Source organism: Palaemon carinicauda, chromosome 26, assembly GCF_036898095.1.
Source record: "Palaemon carinicauda isolate YSFRI2023 chromosome 26, ASM3689809v2, whole genome shotgun sequence".
NCBI classification, from domain to species: domain Eukaryota; kingdom Metazoa; phylum Arthropoda; class Malacostraca; order Decapoda; family Palaemonidae; genus Palaemon; species Palaemon carinicauda.
The window spans coordinates 93,566,164-93,593,686 of record NC_090750.1 but is presented as its reverse complement, the minus strand read 5'-3'; the positions used below and the strand labels follow the sequence as shown (position 1 = coordinate 93,593,686).

Here is a 27,523-nt window from a genome sequence, read left to right as displayed (position 1 = left end):
GATGATTTGTATTTGTGTAAGAACAAATCATAAACTTTAAAATTGATAGTTTGTACTTTTCCTAACTATACTGTACAAACTAGAGTCATTTAAATTACACTTCCTGAAAGTCCTAGGTCTAAGGGAAAAGGTTAAGTTGCCCTGATGACCAGTGGCTGAGTCATACCTTTCAGTTGCCAGCAACGTAAGAAATTTAACCAACTATTTCAAGCTTTGCCAAAATCCTACTCATACTAAAGCCCTCAAGTTTGTAAAATTAGGAAAAATACAATTAAGTTAATTTTTTTTTTAGTAATATAGTATGTGAATTTTTCTAAGTCGAAACTACTGCACTGTACCTGATTAACCTGTTTTGTAAAATAATGTTAAGCCAGCAATAATGTACTATGATTCCTTACTTGTTAAAACAGCTTAAAATGAAATCAATTTCTAGCACAACAGGACCATAAAGAAAAAGAAGACTAATCATTTAGTTTATTTTACTTCCATCCACAAGCTTGACATATCTGCAAGTTAGATGATGATAATGTAAGACGATCCTAATTACAGCAGTATTGTAAACATAAGAAAAGTTAAGTGATGGGTATTGTTTCTTCAAATTGATTTTTAATAATGTAAGCTTTAGAATACAATATTGATATTTTAAAATTTACTGACTGTACTGGTGTTAACCATCACTTGAACCTTTTTGTTTTACAATGTATGATGAACTCACAGATTACGACCCACTTCCAAGGCTCTAATTCCATCTTGGTGAATTTTTCTTCTACACTGCAGTATTTAGGAATATAGGGGAGTCTTATAATCCATGATGAATATCACACAAATGCAGAAGGCAATACACACTCCATCCATCTTTTATTAGACAGCAGCAGCCACATTTAACCTGGCATTCATACAACTTCCTACCATTTTCATTACTATGTTGAACATTTACAATACTCCAAATGGAAAGAACCACCTACATATATGGTATACATAGGTATGTATATAAAGTGCAATGATGATGATTTTAGATAAGCCAAATTAATAGTTTTTTTTAGAAAGGAAATTAAAAATTATCTTCTGAACTAGAGAAATTTTCTGAACTCTACATAATATACCATAATAAAATCAGGCACTTCCTCAAACTCTACATGGACATTATCTACCTTGTGTAGGGAACTATGCCCACATGATTAATATTTTTTGCTCACAACCTACATTTTATTTCACTGCCATATATCATATGGATTAAATAATGAACTTAACTGTCACACAATAAAAAAACAGCACTTATAAAGGAAAATACAAAATATCACTTGTATAAAAATAACAAACATTAATACAACATTGACAAATTCCTATTTTTCCTTGACACTGATGCCAACATGATGACAGTTTTCCTTAATAAACAAGAAGTAAAATCAATCACTACCCACAAGCCCACGATTAAACAGGCTTTGGGTTATACGTCAATTTGACAAGACAAGATAGAAAAATAACAAATGTATGAGAGTATTTCATGGCTGAATAATGTCCCTTTAATGCTGAAACTTCCACTTATCCCCATTTCTCCAAACCAAAAGGTTTTCCCAGCAATAATGAAGAAAACTGAGCAACTATGCGGAAAACAGGTTAAAAATTATGTTTTTCATCATACTGATATATTATTCTTTACAATATAATCAAATAATCAATATTGTCTATTATATATACACAGTATATAATGTATGCATCAAATATATTTAGTGTCGAAATACAGCTGCTATATCATTAACATAATCACTTACTTTTGTTCCCTTACAAAATGCCAAAATAACATAATTGTCTGTTAGAAATGAACCACACAAAGTATGCCCAAATTTTCAAATCAGCAAATTAACAGACGCTTAACATGTCTGTCTTTTCTTTTGAACCCTTCTGTTAAACATGATATAATTATTCCTATGTGTTTGTGTGACTTTGTTATTTTTCTTTAATTAAATTCAATTTTCCCTTTGTCATAGTTACTAACTTTCCTGTTAAACACAACTGTTTATGTTAATACTGTACTTGATTTTGTAATTTATAATAGGTTTCACCTTAAACTGATTCATATGAATTCCCCTACTTCTGGTTTGTATAACTAGAAATATTTTTTTTTTATTATTATTAAATGAAGACTACCCATAAGTACTGTGATTATCAAGATCTAGGATACAATTAGATTCGAAGTCTATAACAGATTTTACAATGCTTTTAAAACCTAATCATTATTCAGCCATACTATACTCAGGTTCACTTATTATTACCTAACATAACCCATCACATATATCTATATACTTTAATCAATGTACAGTATTCCTGAACAAGCAATCATTCCAAAATACAACCTGGCAGAATTTTTGACGAGCATTAATGTTTTACATGCAATAAAAGAAAAAACCAAAGATAATCAGCATTGAATAAATTACTGTATAACCAGGGCAGCTCAATCAATACATCCTGTACAAGGCTGACATGGCTTTGCCCAATCCGATAATGTTTGTGCATCTGTTGTGAGATTAATCTATACAATTCATAATAATTTTGCGTGACAAATGATAAAATTTTCTTAAAATGAGATTCACACCAATGTTTCACATCAGCATTTTCAGGGACAAAGAATGAATTCGTACCTGGCATTAACATTCAATAGAATTAAGGTCAGAGTACAAAAGTACTAGAGATATTTTTTCCCATTTACAGTAAAGAAATTTAAGTCATTCAGTCCCAGTTACAGCATCTGGAAAGAAATACGAGCAATGCTTGATTGTGATTCAGAAGCTGACAATAGGCACATTTACATCTTAATTGCAACACTTACATCAAAGCCGGAAGGCTATATAGAAATGTTTACTATATAGAAATGTTTACTTTAAATTCTCCTTGACAGGAACACTTCTTTTTTAGTGTTAACTATATATAATCTGCAACAATGCTCTAAACTGTGAGGGAAAATTCACTGGGCATTCCCAGGTAATGAGATTCTTCAATTACACTTTGATCGGCACAAAGGGAGCGCAGATGGTTCACTGTATCTTAAAAGAGTCTCTGTCTCAATCACAAGAACCACTGAAACACTTCTTTGGACTTTCACGCATTTGAAAAAAATTATTGGTTAATTGTATATAGTACAGCTATATTCACAATTTCAAAATATATAAGAACTGAATTGCAAAACTGTCCTTTCTGTGGCCATTTTGGCACAAGATATCTAGAAAATATTAAAACCTAATTTCTCAGTATATTAATTCCCCAATAAAAATAAATAAAATTGGAAAACATTCTTAATTCACATGTATACATTATTATGATTTAGAAAAGATTTTTTAAGCCTTTAACAAAGGCCGCATACATACACTACTCTAAGGAAAACTTGTATCACTAGGGAACTTGGATGGTCCAGTTTCTTATGTCTCTTAGCTTAAATTTCACCGATTGATTAATACACTATATCACTGAAGTATCTTCTCTGGTAAAAGCCCACCCCCCAAAGTCTAAATGAATTTATTATTTCATATTTTAACTTAATGCAATGAAGCATCATAGCATTATTTTCTGTCAACTATCACTTCAAGGTAAACTATCCCCTTTTCCATTTTCTTTGCAAGCATCACCATGCTTAGTTGAACTATATCTTTGTCTCTAACTGCTTACCATGAGGAATCACACTACAAGATCATTCAAATAAATTCCCTTTTCTATACACAAAATTTCAATTATCAATATGCCAAATGGACAATCATAAGCAGTAAGTCTAAATTATGGGCACGGATAGGCTGCTCAGAGACAAGCAAAGTTGCCGACGGGTTTTAAACAAATGTGGCAACAGCTGATGGAGATTTGTCCTCTGCAGCTGGCTTCCTCTTACCAGTTGCACCCCCATATTGGCCAATAAATGAGCCATCTTCTGTGAACCTTCCTGTAAAAATGCAAATCAGTTATTTTCTAGGACTAAGAATCTTCTTGAAAGGAAATTTCAAGGGATTTTATCCATTAATTGACACTACAAATAAAACTACTTTCAACAATAGCTATATGAAAATACAACAGTAAATAAGTAGGATACAATTACCTTAATAGAAATTTAAGAAAAAGAATATTAATAAGCTTACATGTAACAATGCAGGTACAGTATAACATCATCAAACTAGGGTAGCAAATGCATTGGATGTTGTTTCGCCTTTCTTCCGGCCGTACTGACCAATGAAGGAACCATCTTCAGCCATACCTGCTCCTGAGAGGGCCCAATATTCAAGCCATGAGCAAAGTTTATGTAAACAAGCACTATGCACTCAAAAGGTGACATACTGAATTGCACTACAGAGGCATTCTACTTGCAATAATACCTAACTTTGGTTTAACACACAATGTTGCAACTTTTTAATCTTTTAAACAATTACTACTTTTTAAAATCATTGAACAAATGAATGTCTAAAAGGTAACTACATAAAGGCCATTACTGTAGTACAGTTATCACTAAATTGCAACTTTGGATTTCAAACCAAAAAAAAGTTGAATGCCAACAGAAAGTGCCCTACAACAATCAAAATTAGGATAATCTTGCATACAAGAAAAAGTAATTTTCTAGCATAGTTGGTGCACATAATAGAAAGAGATAATTACTGAAATGCACTGAGGTAGAACTCAGAATAAATAACAACATACTGTCTCAAACTATAATGCAAACTTCATATTCTCAAGACAACACACAATATTTTCCTGGTGTTTTAACACAGCATTTTGAGTGGAAAGTAACTTTTAGGCTGTTAATAGAATAGAATTTCACTAATATAACCTAACTTTTCGCCATCAGAAATAAATTTAATTATCAAAAATATACTAGAAAGGAACCATTATAATCTATCCCGAGCTTTAAAATATCTTCCTTTCAAAGGAGCGTTGAACCTGAGTAATAAAAAAAAACTCCAAAAACTTGTAATAAGCTGATTTTCCTTCAATAAGGGAAGAAAATATTGGAAAGGTTGCTCCTTAAAAAATGATAAAAGTGTTACTCTAGATCAGTTATCTGACAATTCAACATTTATAATAAAGATAATTAGTCCCCTAAAGATACAGTACTTATGAAAAAAAAAAAAAAAATCTCCAGAAGTAAATAAACCCTCAAACCTATTAATTAAGCCTTACCTTTAAAATATCTAAACACTCAGGATAAAATCTATTTAAGCCAGTTAGAGAATTTAAGGACCTTTAGAATAAACAAGCCTGTATATTATATGCTGAACAAAATCTATAAATATATATTCTAAAAAATCCTAGTTGTTATGTGAACTGAATTAAATAACTATGTTAAGAATGATTTGAAATATAGTACCATATTAGAACGTTATTTTTAGATCAAAATACCAAGCATTCAAGAAAGTAGCTACTTGCCATAACAATAGCACAAAAATGCATAAAACACTTCTCGGTGTATATCCACAGTGACCAGACTCCAGTACTAGAATGCCCATATTTTTTTCTCAATAATTAGGGGCAGCACCGAGTTATCTAAAAGTCTAGGTATTTTTTCAAAATGTGACGAGACAGAAAAAATATTGCCAATATAAATTTACAAAGTACAAGTATGAATGAAAATTAATTGTTGAGTCAACAACTAGGCAATATTTACTGATGCAAGTTCCTACCGTCTGGAACAAATGACTACTGTAATGTATTCCAAACTCACAATTGATTGACTGACTAGATTAATTGGAAACTATAGGGCAACTTACCTCAACGATTCTTAATAAAATAATTTAACAAAATCTGTTTTTAGTAAATGCCTACAAACATTAATGGGATATTTAATGTTGAAACTTAAATGTTGAAGCTTAAAAAAGAAAACTCTTAAGGGATTATGGTGCAAAAATCCCAGCAAAAGATTACTGACAAAAATTCTCTTTGCCTAAAATATCCAGTTACTTTCAATTCCTACCTCATATTTTCAACAAAATTTCAAAACAGAGAAGAAAAAAAACATAAAACACATTGCAACACACAAGCCATGCAAAACGCAACTGAACTATTAGTACTGTAACATAAACATTAAGAGGTTCAAATTAAAACAGAATCAACAAGCTATGGTGCGATATGCAGGACTGAGCCAGGACAGTCTTTTCTTCCTGGAAAACCCAGTGAAAATACACAGACTAGACAAAACTCAATCAAAAGACACTGCACTTGTTAACTAGAGGGTTGAAAGTCACTATTTAACCAAGTTATTACTAACCTGTATCACCATCGCCATACTCGGCCATAGAGTCTGTATCTGATTCAATTGGGTTTTTAACATCACTCCCCAAGCTATCACGCTTTGCACCATCAAGACTGAAAAGTACACAATTGAGAAATATATCACAATGAAAAAAATCACAAAATAAAACAAAGTAAAAGAAAAAACAGGATAGACAGAAGGATAGTTCAACATTATAATGATTTATTACAATTACATTAAAAAATACTAGGACATGGCAAAGGAGCAACCCCAACAACAATATTATGATGAAATGATTAAATGTGGTAAGGATAGTTCTGACAATATGTAAATCTTACAAATTCTAATCCATTACTTAGTCAAAAGTTCAGATCCATACATATTTACATTGTGTTTCCTAAACTGCTTTAGCACTTTTGTAGTGTTTGATTAATCTTTAATTTTTTAATAAATTTAATACATAATTTCTTATTTAATGCATTTCTGGTACTCTTATTACTTAATACATATATAATACATGATTAATCTCTACACTATCTATTAGAGGACAAAACAACCAAAAGGACTTCATTCATTAGATACTTATGCTAGTCTTGGTAGATAAAAACAAGAGATAAACCCAACTAAGATTACTGCACTGAGCAAGTTGAAAAAAAAATTATGATTTAAAAATTGAGACATACTTACGGCTGAGCAAACTCTGGGAATCCCTGTTCCTCATTGAAATCTGTACGGCCATGTGCAGCCTCACGTTCATGGACAGCATACTTGCCACCTCGATTGCGCTTGACAATACACACAATGATGAGGATCAGCAACAAGAATGCAATAGCAAGCATCATTCCAATAAACCATCCTCGAGTGGCAATGCTGTTGGTTGGTCCCTTGTAGATGGCAGACTGAAAGATAAACAAATATAAATACAGTACTGGATATTCCTATATTCTGAAGAAAAAGAGGCATAAGATATGAGGCTAAGCTTTTACATGTTAGAAATTGTACAATACCTGAAACCAGCTATTAAATATAATAATGCACTTTAACCTGTTAAGCGTCACCAACGTAATAATACGTTCACCATGATCTACTCGCTACCGCCTTCAACAGGATATTATTTTCATGACTTTAACCAAGTGTTTCAAGTCGTCAGTCCCGTAATAATACGTTTACTCCTATAGTAATTATAGGAACACCACTTGGCAACACTCAGCATATGTAAGCTGTAAATGGAAACTTATATGGTGTCTGTCAACTTTTTTCTGGGTCGCTTGACATAAAACAACTGGTACCGTCTGGTATAAAAATTAATATTAACCCTTTTACCCCCAAAGGACGTACTGGTACGTTTCACAAAAGCCATCCCTTTACCCCCATGGACGTACCGGTACATCCTTGCAAAAAAATGCTATATAAATAATTTTTTTCATATTTTTGATAATATTTTGAGAAAATTCAGACATTTTCCAAGAGAATGAGACCAACCTGACCTCTCTATGACAAAAATTAAGGCTGTTAGAGCAATTTAAAAGAAATATACACCAAAATGTGCTGGAAAAAAAGTAACCCCTTGGGGGTTAAGGGTTGGAAATTTCCAAAAAGCCTGGGGGTAAAAGGGTTAACTTTCAAAACTATCATCAGTGAAATGACCGCTAACTGCAGAAAAAGCATGATGGTAGGTTAGCAGCGAGGTGGTCTGGAGGGGACTCTTTAACAGGTTAACACGAAAAGGAAAACCTGACTATATGCTGTGTTATTACTATCACTATCATTGTGTAGTTTAATTCCAATTCTCAGTAGTGTATTTCATGTTTTATATCATAAAATTCTTTAAAATGCTTTTACATATTGCATACTATTTCAGCAAACATGATTTCATCCTCAAACTGAAAATAAGCAGATTTTAATTACTGATCTAGATTCTGAAAGTTAAGATTCAATACTGTAGCTTGCCCTATATAACATATGCAGCTTTTACAGTGATGACGAAACTCTATCTTGGATGGAGTAAGTAATGCCAATGAGAAACCAGCCAGCTTCCAAATTATATATTACTCAACCTGTGCGCTAACTAGTTATTTGACATTTTTCTCTTTAAGTCTTACTTCAGAAATTTACTTGCTGGCAGAAAATGGGATTATGGGTTTTATACGTAACATTTACAAATATCTCTGTAGAATATATTTTAATAATCTTGATTATCCACCTTACCATACATAGTTCTACTCTAAAAACAGGAACATTTTGTTGTAGAGAAAATTTGTTCAATGATACAGCAGTAAAATTTACACTAGATGGAAATTTGGAGACATGCTTTCAATGGAAAATAGTGAACCTTAGCATCTTGCATGTTCTATTAGTTGACTATAGCTCTGGAAGCCCCAGTCATTGTGATGGGACATTAACACGAAAGGTTAAAGTATGCTTCCCAGTGCCTGGTCTTATATCAAAGTTATCAGAATTGTATTTAATAACATTGCATCCTCTTTTATGTTTAAGACAGCTTGATTTTATTTATCTTCCCTTACTTCTATAGAAGTGCAGAAGGAATGGATGTATGAGAATTTTTGCAAAAAGATAAGTACAGATCTATTTTAAATGGTAAATGTTACAAAGTATGAAATTTAAGAAAAGGGGATTACAGTATCTCGCTTTAATATATTTTTTACTATTTCACTGGTTAGCCAGAGAGCTGTGAAACAATATAATAGTCATTACATTGTTACAAAATTTACACTTTATTGCATTGCTGAAACACTAAATATACTTACACCAACTGATGAATGTGTGTCAATTTCTTCAATATCAGATTCTGTAGAAAACTCTCCATCCACAGCCACTACACACACTTGATAAGCTTGGTTTTCTTCTAAGCCTTCTAAAACTGTGAAATCTTGATACAACTCTGGCTTGGTCTCCTGGAACATGCTTTCCCCAAACAACCTAATGAACATGAACAAAAAGAATAATAAAACTCTGGACAGTGAGATAATTTCACAAAAAAGAGAAAAAAAAATTCTAAGTGAATGTAAAAAGAGTGACACATCCAAAGTAAAAACTCACTTGTATTTGACATAGAAGTGTGATCCTGGGTTGGTTTCAGTGTTGGGAATCCATGTAATCTTGATTGCTGGTATTCCAGTTTTGGTGCTGATATGTTGCCATATGAAAGATGGCTTACCAGGAGGATCAGCTCCAGGAGCACGAGTTGTACGTTCAATATAGTATGGAAAACCTTGTCCCATCTGTAAAACATCATAATTGTACACAAACATGAAATAAAATAGATTAAACTAATATATCCTATGGTTATAACCTAAAACACAACAATTTACTCAACAGATACCCAATAAATATGGGTAAAATCAGAAATCAATTCTATGCCAAACTTGTGCAAAAGCAAGATCAGTACTAACCTCAGTTGCAGCACGAATGGTAATTCTGTACTTTGTTGCTGGTTTCAAGGAAGCCAACTTAGCCCTAGTCACTAATTGATCCCTGATTGGGGGATCACGTTCTGATGTAATCCCAGTGTTTGTTCCATCAACTTCTTGATAGTAAATATGATACCCGGTAACGATACCATTAGGTTGCTTTGGTTTCTTCCAAATCAAGAAGAAAGCCGATGATCCCATTGGGATGGCATCGAGTGAGTCTACAGGGCCAGGTTCTAAGAGAAAAAGGAATTGATAATCAATAAAATTAGTTGATACATTCAGTTCATATTTTAAGAACTCAGTAAATTAATATCAATTCAACTAAAGTATTATTAATTTGTAATTCTGTAGCTATGGGACATGAGACTAATGCAGTTAAACCAAAAAGGTTAGAGAACAAATTTTGAGGAGCCAAAAGTTCCCCAGTGCATACGTGTTTATATTGAACTGCCAGTTGATATGTAAGGTACATACTTATCTAACTAAATTACCATGAATCACTTTACTATTAATAAATTTCATCAAGAAGCACTGAAATATACTACATAACTACACACTGAAATTGTGATAATAAAAAGGTAAGGGGGAATAAAACAAAAATCATTGCTCTATTTTTTCACTTGCCGCAAAGAATTTTGTATAATAAAGTTTTTGCATGAGAAGTTTTTATTGCTTCTCAAATTTATAAACAAATACAAAAACCTATTAGCAAGGTAAATCAAACTATAAATTTTTCATCTGTAGCCGAGTTATAAATCCACAACTTTTGCACAGCTCTGAGACCATTCAGCATCAGCACGCAGGTGCATCTATGGTAAAACTCTAAGAATTACACAATGAGATAAAAGTTGTAAGATGTTGGACAGCAAATTGTAAGAACAGAAGTAAAAACGGGTAAAGTAGAAGAATATAAAACAAGTGCAGCTAAGGCCCAAAAGGAACACTGCCAAGACCGTAAGGTAATGCCTACAGTACACCACGTGAGGTGCACTAACAGCAATACCCTCTTATGGGTATTCAAATGCTTGCGTGACAGTTGGCTCAATTGAGGAAGTCTCGTGCAGACGAAGTTGTCCATTGACCAACAAGGTTTCCTTTGTTCACTTAAGTAGCTCAATGGCTTCTGTAGCAGACACTAGAGAAATAAGTCCATCATTGACACAGATGCAATTAATAAACCTATGCACAAAAAGTATCTTAGCACTGCAAGACAGAGCTCAAAAAAAAAAAAAAGAGGTAAAGAATTTTAAGTTGAGAAACAAATTACAAACTATTTCATTATACACTATACAATTCTAACAAAGTACTTACGTCCTTCAGGAGTCACGAAACTCAGCGACTCACTTGGGGGTCCATCATAAGCACCATTGAATACCAACACTCTAACATAGTTCTTTGTGAAGGGAACAAAAGAAGTGACTAAAGCCCTTGGTTCATCATTGTTTTCTACGATGATATCACGTGCCTTATCTTCACTTTCGGATTCTGTCCAAGTTTGAATCTGCAAATTAATATATATGTTAAGACACAAGGAAATTTTTTTTGAGCACTTTTCCTAATGATAACCATCAATGACAAGAACTACAATACTTTTCATTAACCTTCAACCTTTTGCTTCACAGCAAACCCATCACAGCACTTAGATTTGTCACATTTTTTATATCCAATACGATTCCAAAATAACTAAAGTCCCTTTAAAAGAAATTGTAGTGAAAATATCTAGAAAAAAGGTTGAGCCCAAGGACTAGTAACACTAATGAACACTGTAGGTGGAAGTTAACCATTAATACTGAATATCCAAAGGGAGATCTTGTGGTTTCAGGCAGTAGTTATCATTCTTCTGGTGTCTGACAGAACTAGATACAGACTGCCAGTGATTTGTTTTGTTACTCATTTCTATTTACGTTCTTGTTTCTGGTTTTTATCCCTAATGTTATTGTACTTTTTCCTTACAATGCGCAGTGAATTACAACTTTCCCCCAGTTCCAGCATAAAGCTCACTTAAATACCTATTGAAAAGCAAAGTATTATAGATTACGGACCCATTTCCTCCGGTATACTGAACTAAAGTACAATAACTTGTTGTCATTTTTAAGTAGAGTAATGCCTGCCTTCAGTTTTCTGCAAATAATAACTATCTTTTAATTCAATTTTAGGATATAGGAGTCATATTCTTAAGTATATTTGCTTATCTATAAGTTACTAGAGCTTAATAAACCAGTTTTCATGTTAGTAATTTAACATTCATGTATATTTATGTAACTTTGTTCATAATATTATATTAATTAATACTATAAATCACAGGAAAATTTCTTATTAAAACACCTACAACTCAAGAGCAGACCCATATCAGTCACATGACAACAACTGTGACAAGAGCGCCAAACTTGATCATGTTTGTGGATATAGTACCAAAGTTGCTTCAATGCTGGTAATCAACTCTAAGAGTGCATTACCTGACACACCTATGATTTTGAAGGAAACCTAAGTGCAAATGCCAAGAACTTCAACAGCAGCCATATCATGACAATGATGAGAGTATGACACCATGATATCTCACTACATATATGCAGTACTGTACACTACTCCCAGCTTTTTACCCTTTTTTAAAAGGAATGAAGTATCCAAAACTATTTCAGTTGCAAAAAAAAAGGGCTAATTATAAGCAATGGGTTATTTATATTAGTACAAACAAATTAACTACTCATTTTAAAACCTTTGAAGGCTATTTGTAATACAGCATAGAAGTATAAAGTATATATAAATATATACAATAAATATACAGTAGGGTCCCGAATTATGCGAGAATTTGGTCGATTAATGACCTCGTGTAAATGGAAAATCGCGAATTTCGAAACACACAACTAACAGAAATAATTCCATTGCGGCCATGGCAACCAGCAATTTGCCTATTCAAATGTGTTTACTACCCATTTCCAATACTTTCTTTGTACTATACTGTATTTCTTTATAATATCAAATTGTTCTTGTAAATAAATAAAACATTTAATATACTTTAAAGTTCTAATAACTTGAAAAATGGTTAAAATTACAACCAGGATAGGTGTAAACACCATATATTTCCCGTTATAACACAACCCAAAATACAGACAAATTTTAATGTTTGTCATATCTATTGTATAATACAACTGGTGAATAGCAAAACCATCACTCTATAGACTAGCTTGTTGTATGATTGAAACTCCAGAATTATCAAAATAAAGGCGATTTTATATCATGCGTTTCCTAAACACGCTAAAAAGCACAATAGAAAACGACAACCAATGTTTTGTTTACGTTTATCTCTGATCACAACGAAGAAACAGACGCATTTATACATCTGTGTTTTTTAATTGACAGCAATTTTACCAAGTATAGATTATATGTTGAATTTGTTATTACCAATGTTCTAATTATTTTTTATTAGAACTTTCAAATAAATTAAATGAATGCCATTTATGAAATGTTTTTCTTTATGATGCCGCCTGAAACGGAAACCTTCCATTTGTTTACGCTCCATCTTCGATCATAATAAACAAACGAATGCATTAAACACACATGATCTAAGTCATAACTAATGATGTTACAAACAATTAGTAAACATTATTTTATTACAAATATTTTACTTACCGTATCCATATAAATTCCTAAATTCGTAGCAAAGCTGGAAATTTTTTTTTCCTTATGCGTTTAATCCACAATAGCAAACTGCCGCTAATGACAGAGTGATAACTTACGATAATTCTAAACTGTTACGAAAGATAATTGTCCTTTCCATATCCAAAATACTTTTCCTAACTTCAGTTATAAGTCAACTTGTACCCACCTCAATTATGGATCCATATGCAAAAAAAGTAAAAGAAGAAATTACTAGGCCTATTTTTAAAGCCACCGAACAATTAGGTTACCGCTATAACGTTCGATGTGTGAGAGAGAGAGAGAGAGAGAGAGAGAGAGAGAGAGAGAGAGAGAGAGAGAGAGAGAGAGAGAGAGAGAGAGAGGGGGATGGTTTTAAAGTACTAAACAATAAATATGATAGGTTATAACACATTGGTGTTTATGTAATATTAACTGTATAGATGGTTTGAATAAGTTAAGAAATGGTGTAAACAATTCTTTGTTATTGTATTCGCGCGGAAGCTAGACATCAGCTGATGTGATCACAGCCAAAAGTAAAACAAAAATAAGTTAGCAATACTCGATTTTTAAAACACACCCGAAATTTAACAACATAAGTACATGTTTTATTATAGCGCAATTGACATTTAAAGAGTAAAAATTTTCTGGAATAGAATGGTGTTTCCTAAAAAATAGTGGTTTGCGGACGAAATCGGTTACCGTATTTTAAGCTATGATTGAAATGGATGTATACGCGGTATAATTTTTTCGTTTTGTATTTAATTGACACTTCAAGAAAACCGATTTTGGTTTCTTCATCTATTTGTAAGTATTGTATAACGAGAGAGAGAGAGAGAGAGAGAGAGAGAGAGAGAGAGAGAGAGAGAGAGAGAGAGAGAGAGAGAGAGAGAGAGAGAGAGAGAGAGAGAGAGATCAGCTGTTGTAATTGAATGTCGTGTTTTTGTTTCGTGTACCCCCTGAAGCGAGGAATTGATCGCCACAACTAACAATATTCATGTTAATTTCATTCTTAAACTCAAGTTGCCATATGTGAACTATGGTTTTATTTCTTACGGAGAGAGAGAGAGAGAGAGAGAGAGAGAGAGAGATTCCATCAAATCTCTCTCTCTCTCTCTCTCTCTCTCTCTCTCTCTCTAGATTTTATTTTACCGTCTACTCTACAAAACCAATGTTTGCAAATCAAATGTATACTGTTTAAAATATGACAAAATATTGACGACTCGTTACCGAAGTTTAGGCTATTCACTGCCGATAAACAAACCCAGTCTACTCGTGAAAACCTTGAACGCCCAGAGGGAAAAATAAGGCTTTTAAATATACTGTACTAAACAAAAATAATGCTTTAATATACCATCATTAACACTACCATTACAATTATCGTAAGGTTGGAGAAAGATAAAGATTGCCGAGAACGTAACCACATTTCTGTTTACATTTTGTCAGCTGGACTCGCACAGTTAACAGTTGATTTCATTGTTGATGTGGAATTTTATCCTTAAATAGGCTATTCATTAGGAAATTATGTTAATGAAATGTAATGTTAATATTATTTTGTAACATTTATTATAAATCACCGTATTTAGGGCTACCAATATACTTAAAAAGACAATAGATTTGATACATTTTGTAGTGCTTGACTCGCGAACTTTGAACAGCCTCGCAGATACAGAAAATTTATTTTTGAAAAATAGCGATCGCGGAAAAGGGGAATCGTGTAATTCGAACACGCTTAATTCGGGACCCTACTGTATATATATATGTATATATATATATAAATATATATGTACATATATGTATATATATATATATATGTATATATATGTATATATGTGTACCGGTATATATATGTATATATGCAGTATATGTATATATATATATATATATATATACAGGTATATATATATATATATATATATGTGATATGTATATATATGTATTTATATGTATATGTATGTATATGTATATATATGTATTTATGTATATATATATGTGTGTATATATATGTATATGTATATGTATGTATATATATGTGTGTATATGTATATATATAATATGTATATATATGTATATTTATATATATGTATATATATATGTATATATATGTATGTATATATGTATATATATATATATATATATATGTATATATGTATATATATGTATATATATATATATATATATGTATATATATACGTATATATATATATATGTACATATGTATATATATATATATGTATATATAGTATATATATATATATATACATATATATATATATATATATATATGTATATATATATATATATATATATGTATATATATATATATATATACTGTACATATTACTCATCATTTATTTATTATAAAAAGAGACTGTTTGCATTTATAAAAAAAAAAAAAAAAAAAAAACTGTGAATAAAAGACAATACTTTAATCTTGTGAATAGAATACAGTACTGTAATTAAATACAAGCTTCAAACTATCATCCTTGAATAATGTTTGAAATTGGGCGTCTTTCAAAATAAGATAAGGACTAACCTTGTAACCTTTAAAATGTCCTCGAACAGATTCTGGAGATACTGGATTCCAAGACAAGAGAGCAGTAGTTGCGTCTCTCAGCTCCACTAACGTCAAATTAGTTGGTGCTTCGTTTGGTACTGTAGAGGAAAAATAATGTGATAAATAAACTGAAGAAAATCCAAACTCTTACTGAAATATTACTCACACTGAGAAATCTTGGAGCAGTACTATTTAGCTGTGTACTGTATATGAATGACAGCAATAAAAGGGTCTTTCCTGTAGTATATCTTACTCTCATGTACAGTACTTTGACAAAACTCCATCACATGCTTTTCTATCTGACTGTGTTATGACTAAAAGTATCTTGTATATACTTTGCAAGAATCCTATACACCTTTTGTTATTCTCTTCATTGCAACATGTAGGTGTAGTACTATTCTTTACTTAACCTAAACCCATTCAACTACACAAAGTAATGTGAGCTAAGGTTTTTTGCTACATACCATCTTCTCCGGACCATCCTTCGTACTCAGGAGCTGCAACATGAGCTTGTCCCTTGTCATTGTGGGCTTCCACTTTAATGCGATATTGCTTGAATGTAGGTTGGTTGGGGACAATAAAATGATCTTGCTCCCAATTAGTCACTTCATAGGTCTGATACTGCGAATTCTCTATATCTGCACGTTTATAATAAACTCGATACTTGAAACCAGGACCATTATGATCAATTTCTGGCATAGGCTGGAACAGAAAATTAATATAAGTAGTTTTCATTATTCTACATAATGAATGTAGCTCCAACGAGCCAATCATTAAAAAAAAAATTGCCAAAATTGAATGCATGTACAGTATGTATTATGTGTACGTATATACAACAAATGAGGGGCCAGGAAGTAAAAAAGTATCAGTAAAGTGTTGACAATTATAGCCATAAAAATTTGTCAATAGCAACGGTAAAAGAAGACAAAAAGCATGGAGTAAATGTGTGAGGTGTAAAATCAAAGAAGGGATATACAGACCGAAACATGGTGGAGGGATGAATATGTATGAAGGAAAACTGAAGACCATGAAAATAAAAAGTCCTTGGCAGAATACATGCAGAGTCAAGAATAAAAACAAAAAAAAAGAACAGGCAAAGAAGAAAATATAGATGTACATAAGGAGAAGAGGGGGATGGCTAAAAGCAGGTGGTAAGGGTAAAGAGAAGCAGTTGGGAAGAACTGAAGAAGAATCTAAACACAAAAGAGAAATCTCCTGTTGTCAAAGACAGGAAAGTTTAGATAGAAAAATATGGCAGTCTCTTAAAGTTAGACGAGTAAAACTGAAATGTCTCATCTGCAAAGAGAGCAATGACTCATGGGTACATAAGCCAAGTGAAAAATAGAAAAAGTTTTGAAAATGAAGGACTGCCATAACTTGAGATTCATGGATACATTACTATGATAAATCATATTACAAATAAGGAAACAGGGGAGAAGTGTGGTACCCTGTGGTTGGAAAACACACATAAAATACTGCGATGGACTGGACATGTGAAAGGAGGATAAGGAGGAATTACTATAGAAGTACCAGGATGAACACTGTACTGAATAGAGGAGAGTGGAAGGGTTTCAATTAATGTCTAATCCCATACTAAGAAAAGACAATATACATATAATTTGATCTTGCCTTCACTTTAAATGCATAAAATACCAAACTGGCTCTCATAACTTACCGACCACTTGATAACCAAGTTCTGAGGAGTTGAACCTTTGCCCTCTACACCATCTGGATTTTTATAAGGGACATCTTGAGGAGTTGTACACATTCCTGAATGATCTGAAGGCAAGGATGGCCCTATTTTGTTTCTAGCAATGACTCTAAAAGTGTAATTAGCCCAGGGACTCAAATTTATCTGAAATTAGGTAATAAAATCACAATTACATTATGCAATAACAAACACAATTTAGAAAACATCTACATTACATGTCATCAATAAATCCAGCACTGTCATGTCTAAGAGATCTGAAACACATCACGGAAGAGTTGGTAACTTACGTTGAATTGTGTACTAGTAGCAGGAACAGAATCAAATGCATTTTCCCAGGTATCAGGTGTGAAACTAGTGTTAAACTGGATAATGTAGCCCAAAATTGGAGCTCTATTATCACCCATGGGCTGCCACTCAACACTGGCATCTCGGTCATTACAAGCAACTGGAAGTAGTACTGGCGGGTTGGGGACATCTATAAAAGAAGAAGACAAAAGAAATGTAAGTATCCTTCTCGTTAAAGTACTACACAATACCCATAATTGTTAATATATATCAAAGAAATAAAAAACTAACACTTACAATATCAAAAAGTTTTATGTACAGTACTCTCTAATTTGGCAATAGAGTATTAAGCTTTTCAGTTAAGAAATTAACTCCCTTCAAAGTACAACATTTCCCAAGTATTTCCATAATTTCATGTTACCCATATACAGGAGTCACAGACTTTGGCACTTCTATACGAAATAGAATAATTAAAAAATCCCTGAGGGTAATTTTCAAGAAAACTACATTTGGGGTTACTACCATGATCATACAACCTTAAACTATTCCATTCCTGTTAACGTGATGATGATAATTATCATTATCATTATTATGATGATGATGATGATGATGATTATTAGGCAGTTTAAACAGAACACTGAGTCATAACACATACAGTAACTCTCTTTGAGATGGCAAAAAGAGCTTGTCTTTAATAATAAAATATAAATTACAGTTCTTTAAAAATCTCATACTTGGCTATGCCCCAATAATTATGAAATTTTTTACATTTTCTCTCAACTTTAATCTCCAAACATGACATTCACGTTCTTATTAACCCACATTCTCTGCATTCAGGAATTGGGTCATGTGGGTTATTCATTAAATATCTATGGGTCAAAAGGGTATGGCAAATTCAAAGATGGGATAAAATTACTTCATGTCTCTCGTTTGTTTTATAAATACCATGATCCAATGATAAGTTTAACCAGTTTTGAGTTATTGTTATAAGATTCATTACTACATCAAATATGCCATTGATGAGTCTTGCTAGAAAGACTTGTTCCTTTTGATTTGGTCACAATTGTTGTAAATTACTGTCCACTGCACTCTAAAAATGAATCACCACAGAAAAAGGCTCATCAGTATATTATTTGTATTGTCATATTGTAATTAGGATTTTGTCAATTTAAGGATGAAGATTCAACAAGAATATTTGAAGTCAGATAGCATGACAGATCTAGTAATAATGCCAGACAGGAAATTACGAAAGTTTCCTACGATGTAGAAGATACATAAATGGCTTGGACATATCTTTCACACCACCTTAGGGAGAATAGTATGTAATTGTGTCAACTGGTCTCCGTCTGGGCATCATAAGTCAGAGGACCCAGACCTACTTGGGTGATATCTATGAAACAGGAGCCTGGAGAAATGAGATTTGTGAAAATAAGAGAATGAAAAACTATGAGTGGCAGATTTTCAGAGGCCTTTTACAATTACATGGCATTGGAGGAAAAGATGACGACAACAGGAAAAGGTAAATAACTTGTTACTTTTTTTCTTTTTTAAGAAAAAAATATCAGAGAAAGTCAGCATTTTCTTAGTTACTATCAACATCAACAAAATATTCAAAGAATCAATAAGGATTACAAATCATAAATAATAGCCTTTTCACCTTGGACAATAAGAGTAGCTGAGGCAGTAACTTCATCCAGCTCCGTTGAAGCAACACATGTGTAAACACCAGAATCAAGTTCCGTGGTCTTGGTAATACTTAACGAAGAATCAGACTGCTGTACAAAACGAGGTTCTTGCTCAAAATCAATATTTTTACCATCAGTCAACCACTCAATGCTCAGCTCTAAATCACTATCCGTAACTGCATTACACCTGTAAATATCCCATAAAGTAATGAACAATATCTTAAAAATTGGTTGAGAAAATTGTTTATGTGATACAGTACATTCATGAAAAATCTTTATACTGCAGCATGTCTTCATACTGTACAACATAAAATTGTTTTTAATTCTTTTTATATAATACCTAAAGGTGGCTGTTTGTCCAGCAGCAACTTCATAGTCTTCTGGTTTTTCAGTGATCTCTGTGCGCTTCTTCACAATTAATGAGCCTTCAGCTGATTGCATACCAAACTTATTCTCAGCATGACACACATAATTACCAGCATCAGTGAAAGTTACATCTCTGAAAAGAGGAACAAAAAATTACCAACTTACATTGCTACTGGCAGCTAACTAACACTGTACAGTAACATCAAATGTTTGCTCACTCTATCTTCCACTGAAAAGGGACCAAACTGTTGGAATACCGAAACATTCACTCTCCAAATTCACCAATTAAGAATTATTTCTCCAACTAAACAGTTGATACAGTTACCACCAGATACACAGTGAATTTTTCATCTAGTGGTATGACCAATTCATCAAACTTGAGTGAGTTTTTCTTAAGGAATCAAAAAGTTGTGAAGCCACAAGTAATGATTCAGCAGCATTTCATAACTCCAAGACAAGTAAAAAAAATCAACCATAGTATAAGAACGGGGTTACACTAATAGTACATGATACATTATGCACCATCACGTCTGCCCTTTTAAAAGTACTTATAGTATACATTACAACATATATATTTAGAAAACTGTACTAGGAACCCAAACTACCTTCTGCAAGGTTAAACTGAACTTCAATGATAAAAAAACAGAAAATTTCTCATTAAAACTGAATATTATTTCCCAAAGATGAAATAACTTCCACCTACACAAATTCCTAAGAAAACCAGGGTCATGAATATATAAATCCAACATAATTCAAAATATAATCTAAATCAGACAAGGACCGATAAGCGTATTTAGCAAGCTAACTAAATAACTTGTGATAGCACAAGAATACTGTAAATTTCATGTTCTGAGGAAGAATTAATATAACTACTTCTGTATCAATAGTAATCTATTTTGAGACACTATGCATATGACTGAGAAATAAGATAGAGCAACTCACTTAATGACAAGGTCTCCACTTTCAGTTACTTGGTAGCGGCCGCCTGTTAATTCACTCTTATCCCTAAGCCAAGTGATTCGAGGCTTTGGTGCTCCGAAGACTCTGCATGTCATGTTTACCTCTTTACCATCGACAGAACTCACATCACTTGGGGGAGCACGGATCTCTGGAGGCAATGCTGGAAAAAAAATATATGGAATTTAAAATACGCAAAGTATCTCTTTCAGACAAGAGAGGAGGGATTTGTACACCCAATTATATCAAACATTAGAAAAAACTGAAATAAATAACTACAATATATAAAACTTAGACCAAGAACAGTTCTAACCATGAAAAAAGTCAGAATGGATGAATATTTCTGGGTTGACCTAATCTATAGTCATAACTTAGAAATTGTATATCTTACATTACTTTGCATTCCCATACCTTATTTTCATCTATAGTAAGATATATCTTCCCCCAAAATATCTACAGTATTATAGACTGGTAAAGATTTATTCTTAAATGATATTCTACTTCATAAATACTGTATTCAAGATTGCATTCCAATATCAAATTTAGCAAAGTGAAAAATAATGGTTCAACCAGACCCAGTACACAAATACCATAAACTCATCCAAATTGAGCCTAAATTCACTAACATGACCATTCATCACATGCCCAATATACACAAACTTACCAAGCACATTGATGTACACATCTTTGTAGACATAGCCATGTTCATTTGTAGCGTTGCAGCCATAGTTTCCAGTATCTTCTTTGGTCAAGTTATAAATCGTGATTTTGTTTGATTCTACAAAACGACGGGGATTACTTGGGGCTAAAGTAATAGGCATACCATTGTATATCCACCTATGGTCTGGAGGAGGTCGCCCACCAGCTTCACAATAGAACACAGCAGTTTCACCTTCTGCCTTATTTTCTACCTCTGGTTCTTTTTCAAAGTAGGGGATGGCTGAAAATAGAAAATTGAGATATGAAGCAATATCTAAACCTTCTACATCATGACATGTAATAATTACAAGTGTAAATACTAATTCCTAACATTCTAAATGGTGTTTGCACAGTAAGGATATCTTCTTCACATCCACTAGTACATTTTTGAGGGATTAAGATTTCACATTTACAGGAACAATAATTACCTTGAACTTGAACATTCATGGAATAAGACTTGGCAACTCCTACACCATTACTGGCTTCACACTCATATTGGCCTTCATCCTCAAAGTCAACATATCGAATGACTAGGGTCTTTCCATAATTCTCATAGTCCACACGCTCAATGGGCAAATTAACAGCAACTGAATTGTTACTCTTTTTCCATCTCATTTCAGGAAGCGGTCTGCAAAGAAATAATAGCAAAATCAAATTAATAAAATGTGAAGTGCTGGAGATTAGTGTACTGTAATATGAAATAAAATATCTGCAAGATTAACAATGTCATTCAATTTACACTCAACGGATATCCTCCATAATGCAGTTCTTAAAATAATCATGACTCACGTCCCACTGAAGATGCACCACAGCTGTAGAGTCTTTCCTTTCAGTATAACAGTATTTTTACGAGAAACAAACTGCTGCTTTGGCTCGTTCTTTGTTTGAACTGCAGTGCTTCCACTCTGATATACGCGGAGGTACACTCTGTTGCCCAACTTGTACTCATTACGGAATGTAGAAGTTGCTGAACAAGCGTAGGTAAAATCATTAGACTCATCAAACCGAGTAACGTTGCTGAAAAACAGTGAGCCTTCTGGATCTACTGTCATTCTGGAAGAATTAATACTACGCAAAGCACCTCTGTCATCCTGCAAAAAACATAAATTACCTGCAATATACAATATGAACATGGAAAAGGCTAAACAATTATGAGTAACTAACATGACCATTCACTGTCCCTTGTCGTTTTCTTTTTTTTTTAAAGTCCAAATTAAGGTTACATATTCCATGTGGCAGCTTTTGTTATACTTTTGTGGAAGTCTAATGCAATGTTTGAATTCTGTATACATTTGCTAGGAAATGTATTCACTTGAATACTGTACATCATCATCATCATCTCCTCCTCCTATGCATATTGACACAAAGGCCTTCAATTAAATTTTGGCAGTTGTCTCATCTTGAGCTTTTAATTCAATACTTTTCCATTCATTATCTCCAACTTCATGCTTTATAGTCCTCAGCCATGTAGTCCTGGATCTTCTAACTCTTCTAGTGCCTTGGGGAGCCCAGTTAAATGTTTGGTGAACTAATCTCTCTTGGGCAGTGCAAAGAGCATACCCAAACCATCTCCATCTACCCCTCACCATGATCTCATCCACATATGACACTTGAGTAATTTCTCTTATAGTTTCACTTCTAATCCTGTCCTGCTATTTAACTACCAATATTCTTCTGGGGCTTTGTTCTCAAATCTAAAAAATCTGTTGGATATTATTTCGTTGTTATACCATGACTCGTGTCCATGCAGTAACACGATTTCACTAAACTGATATATAGCCTGATTTTTAAGTGTAACTTCAGGCGATTTGATTTCCAAATTTTACTGAACCTAGCCATTGTCTGATTTGCTTTTTTCAATTTTTCATTAAACTCCAATTAAAGATATTCAAATTATTCTACCTTATTAATCCTTTTACCTTCCAATAATATTTCATCCTCCATTGCATATTCCATTCTCATCATCTCTGTCTGTTTATTTTAAGCCTAACCTCCAGTGATATTTCACGCTTTCTGGTAAGCAAGCATTGCATATTCTGTGGTGTTCTGCTAATAAGGATATTATCATCAGCATACTCAAGGTCAGCTAATTTCCTATGAGCAATCCAGTCCAATCCTTCTCCACCATTAACTGTTCTATGCATTAGAAATTTTCATGACGGTGAATGTACTTAGTATTTTGCATAATACTGCAATAAGATTCTGGTTATAAAATAGTCTTTCATAAGGTCTCCAAGCCCTCATGAAAAATAAGATAATTGCTAATCTCAAAGACCGAAAATACCAAAAGTGAGTGGCAGTACTTTTCAGTTTCCTTTGAATACGATATACTGTATGTAATGTACTAAATTCCATATGCTAAACTGCAAAATAACTATACTCGATTTTTTTTAATGAGGCACATTTGCACTGACTCACAGCGGTGTCCTTTTAGCACGGAGAGTTTCCAGCTATCTGATTGGTTACAATTATCTTGTCCAACCAATCAGCGAGCATGAAACTTTTACGAGCTGTGAGTCGGTGCAAATCTGCCCCACTAAAAAGAATTAACTATACACTGATAACCATGATATGTCATTCATAAACAAAAAAAAAACCCTTATTCAAATTATTGTATCTATCATACAGCATTGTAAAAAGTAAAAAAAAAAAAAAAATGTCAAAAGGATCTAAACTACTTGTTCAAGGTTATGTTTATGCAATGAATGTTATAATACCTAAATATTTTATATACAATCTACTAATCATTTTTCCTCGTGCCTAGATCATCCCAATCAAATTAAAGATTGTTTACACTACTGATCACAAATTCAATTACTTTGGTAATTCATGTCTGACAAAAACTGCATATAAAAATAATAAAGGCTTTCAGAAGTATAATCAGTTATCATCTGCCATGATGTTTTATATAAGCTTTCCCCTTTACAAAATTAGATTCATAATAAGTCCCTTCTGCCCTTTTCTGTCCAGTCCACTTGCTTCTTGAACTCTGATCTGGGCTAATTATCTAATTTCCTTTTCTTTCTGCTTTCCAAGATTTTTGTGACATTCCTACAAACCTTGCATCGTATTACTTTCACATTTACTGCTTTTTTGGGGCAAACTCTTCCCAATACCTTTCCATCACATGCCCAACCCATATTTATTTTTGAGACCTGTTTATTTTCCGTCCACCAATATAATCTAATACCTATAAAATTCTATTAAATTTTCTTCATTTACTTATTATTTAACAAGTGAAAGGTCAGTTCATGAAGCCATGGATGCTAGGAATAGCAGCCACCATAGACACAGCTGCTGCCGCCTCGGTGGCAGCCGCTGCCGGCTTAGGCAGGATGCTATCTAAAATGAAAAAGATTTATGTTAAGGCATGAATGCAACTTAGCAAACATGCTTGGTTTTCAAATTGGTGCCTATAAAGAACATTATTTTCCAAAAGGTTCTCAAGTAGAAAACTCACTTGAATCATCCAATATACATAAGGTTTGGGATAACCATCTGGAGGCTGGCACTTGAGTTGGGCTGGCTCTCCCTCGTTGACTTGTATTGTGACTGGATCTTCGTTCTTGAAGTTGTTGAGCTCTGATTTCCTCACAAACACAGAATTAGAAGTGGCAGTTCCCATTTCATTTGTTGCAAAACACTGGTACTGACCTGCAAAACATTACTGATCTTAGTAACAGTGTTAACTTCACATAAAAAGCAAAAGCAATATGGAAACACAGTAAAAATTATCCAATTTTATCAGAAGCAGAAGCAAAATGTTGTATCCATATCATGAAAATAATGAGACTGAAAATTAAAGGCCAAAAGCAGTATTGGAAATTTCTACAAAATGTCAAACCACCAAAGTTATAATGTCTGGACTTTGCAATGTTCAAAATGTCAAAGCAATGAACAAAGATCTCCTATTTCACCTATAACCACAAATCAAAATCAGATATTATGAGAAACAGACTTAAATGTACAGAATAAATTAAGATATTGGGATTCTATTTCAAGTAATTGTCATGGTAGGAGATACATTACCATATGGGTACTAGGCATGTAGGCAATGTCAAGGAAAATATATTAGCTATCAATTTCCTTCAAATCAAATAGTTAGCAAAGATAAACAGAAGTTAATTGGCTTTTTTAAAAATGTAAAAAAACAACCAATTTGAAGGATAAATAATTCTGCTTTTTAATAATAAACAACAGCTTTGCTTCCTGACATTAAGGTTTCCAGAGGAAACAGGAAACAATGTATGAACTTGTTTTCTATAAACAGCAATAAATAATAGTCACCCTCATAATTTAATTATTAGTATATATTAGCTAAGCTACAACTCTAGTTGGAAAAGCAAGATGCTATAAGCCCAAGGGGCTCCAACAGGGAAAAATTGTCCAGTGAGGAAAGAAAATAAGTAAATAAATAAATAAGAGAAAAAAAATTAATAAAATATTTAAAAAACAGCAACAACAGTAATAATAGTATTTACAAACAAAATCTCAAGTTACCCACCGAGATCTTCATCCCTGGGTGAAGTGATGACAAGGGTACCTCTGCCTGGCTGCTGTGAGATTCGGTTGTCATAGGTTTGCCAGTCAAAGTCTTTGCCGTTCTTTACCCATCTGTACCTGTGAATTGTAAATACAAATGTAAATGTAATACTATACTCTCTCTCTCTCTCTCTCTCTCTCTCTCTCTCTCTCTCTCTCCTTTTTATTCACTTGTCACCTCAAGTTAAAAGCATATTATTAATACCAAATAAACTGTATAAAAGTAAAAAAATAAAGAAATATAAAATATTTTAAGACCACTAACAATGTTGACATAGATCAGTCATATATAAAATATAAAACGAGACTTATGTCAACCTGTTCAACATAAAAGAATTTACAAAAACTTTGAACTTCTGAAGTTCCGCCGATCCCACCAGATTACGAAGATTATCCCAAAGTCTGGTCACAGGTGAAATAAACATTATAAAATACTGTGTATAATATATTGTGCCTTATGGTAGAGAAGACATGGTTGTTTGAATTAATTGGACAACTATCACCAAGTACAGGAAGGTACAGTCTTTGAAGATCCGAATCCAATGTGTGATCTGAATTCTGAAAAGGTCCTATACAATATGCATGAGATTAATATCCTGTCAGGTATACAGATTATAGTATACAGCAAATTTATATACAACACACTATTGAATATCAAGTAAACTAGTTTATCATGTTTCGTGGGTGTTTTGCCTAAACGTCTGAAGAATGAAAGACTTATGTGAGAGAATTTTCGGTCATAACCTGTACTTTGTAATATATACCAACGTATTACTTGGCCATGTTCCTACTTACTTATTAACATTAACTTCTACTTCTTCTTTACCCTGTTATCCATACATCAAGGGGTCGGTTGTCTGATGCAATGGCCCCCAGGCATGGTTTATAATTCGGCAGAGGGTGCTTCCGATCGCATGCCCCTTGCAGTCACCCTTTGACTTAATAGTGCAACTGCAATGCAGTAGTTTCCAACGTTATTGACAGTGGGTCTTGCCTTTTGCTGACGAGCATGACTACAAGGCAGCAGCTGTCCCTTTTAGTCGCTTTCTTACGACACGCATGACCTACGGTGTAACCGTCCTTACAGTCCTACAAGAGGCCAAAGTCTTAACCCTTACTGAGCTCCAATCCTACAACAGGGCAAAGTCTTAACCCTTACTGAGCTCCAACTGGTACTTACTTGGGGGCGGGTTCTCCCTCGGCCTCGCACTCGATGATGAAGGGCTTGTCATTCTCGTCCTGCCTGGAGGCGACCTGGAAGAGCAGCTCCTCGTTGGAGGGGCGGCTGCTTGGTCATCATGGGAGGGGTACTTGATGACGGCTTCGCACATCGCCGCCAGGGCCAGCAGCGTCAGTAACAGCCCTGACCCCATCCTCGAATGCCGTGGCTCTAACATCGCTGGAAGAGTCCCTATTTTTATTTCCTCCCCG

General features: G+C 33.4%; 1 protein-coding gene across 1 annotated transcript in view; it reads right to left on the bottom strand.

Moving 5' to 3' along the window:
- Positions 1–462: 462 nt before the first annotated feature.
- LOC137619693 (neuroglian-like) overlaps positions 463–27,523 on the bottom strand; it is a 27,104-nt gene continuing 43 nt past the window's right edge. Inside the window, 22 exon segments of the mRNA XM_068349969.1 lie at positions 463–3,925; positions 6,236–6,333; positions 6,908–7,119; positions 8,989–9,160; positions 9,281–9,462; positions 9,634–9,887; positions 10,966–11,155; positions 15,827–15,945; positions 16,312–16,549; positions 17,523–17,702; positions 17,846–18,033; positions 19,501–19,715; positions 19,869–20,027; positions 20,837–21,014; positions 21,516–21,791; positions 21,979–22,178; positions 22,340–22,641; positions 25,011–25,204; positions 26,055–26,170; positions 27,273–27,373; positions 27,375–27,398; positions 27,400–27,523. The exon segment at positions 27,400–27,523 is cut by the window's right edge and continues 43 nt beyond it. Of these exon segments, the coding sequence (XP_068206070.1) occupies positions 3,816–3,925; positions 6,236–6,333; positions 6,908–7,119; positions 8,989–9,160; positions 9,281–9,462; positions 9,634–9,887; positions 10,966–11,155; positions 15,827–15,945; positions 16,312–16,549; positions 17,523–17,702; positions 17,846–18,033; positions 19,501–19,715; positions 19,869–20,027; positions 20,837–21,014; positions 21,516–21,791; positions 21,979–22,178; positions 22,340–22,641; positions 25,011–25,204; positions 26,055–26,170; positions 27,273–27,373; positions 27,375–27,398; positions 27,400–27,489 (3,798 nt within the window). The 5' untranslated portion in view covers positions 27,490–27,523 and the 3' untranslated portion in view covers positions 463–3,815.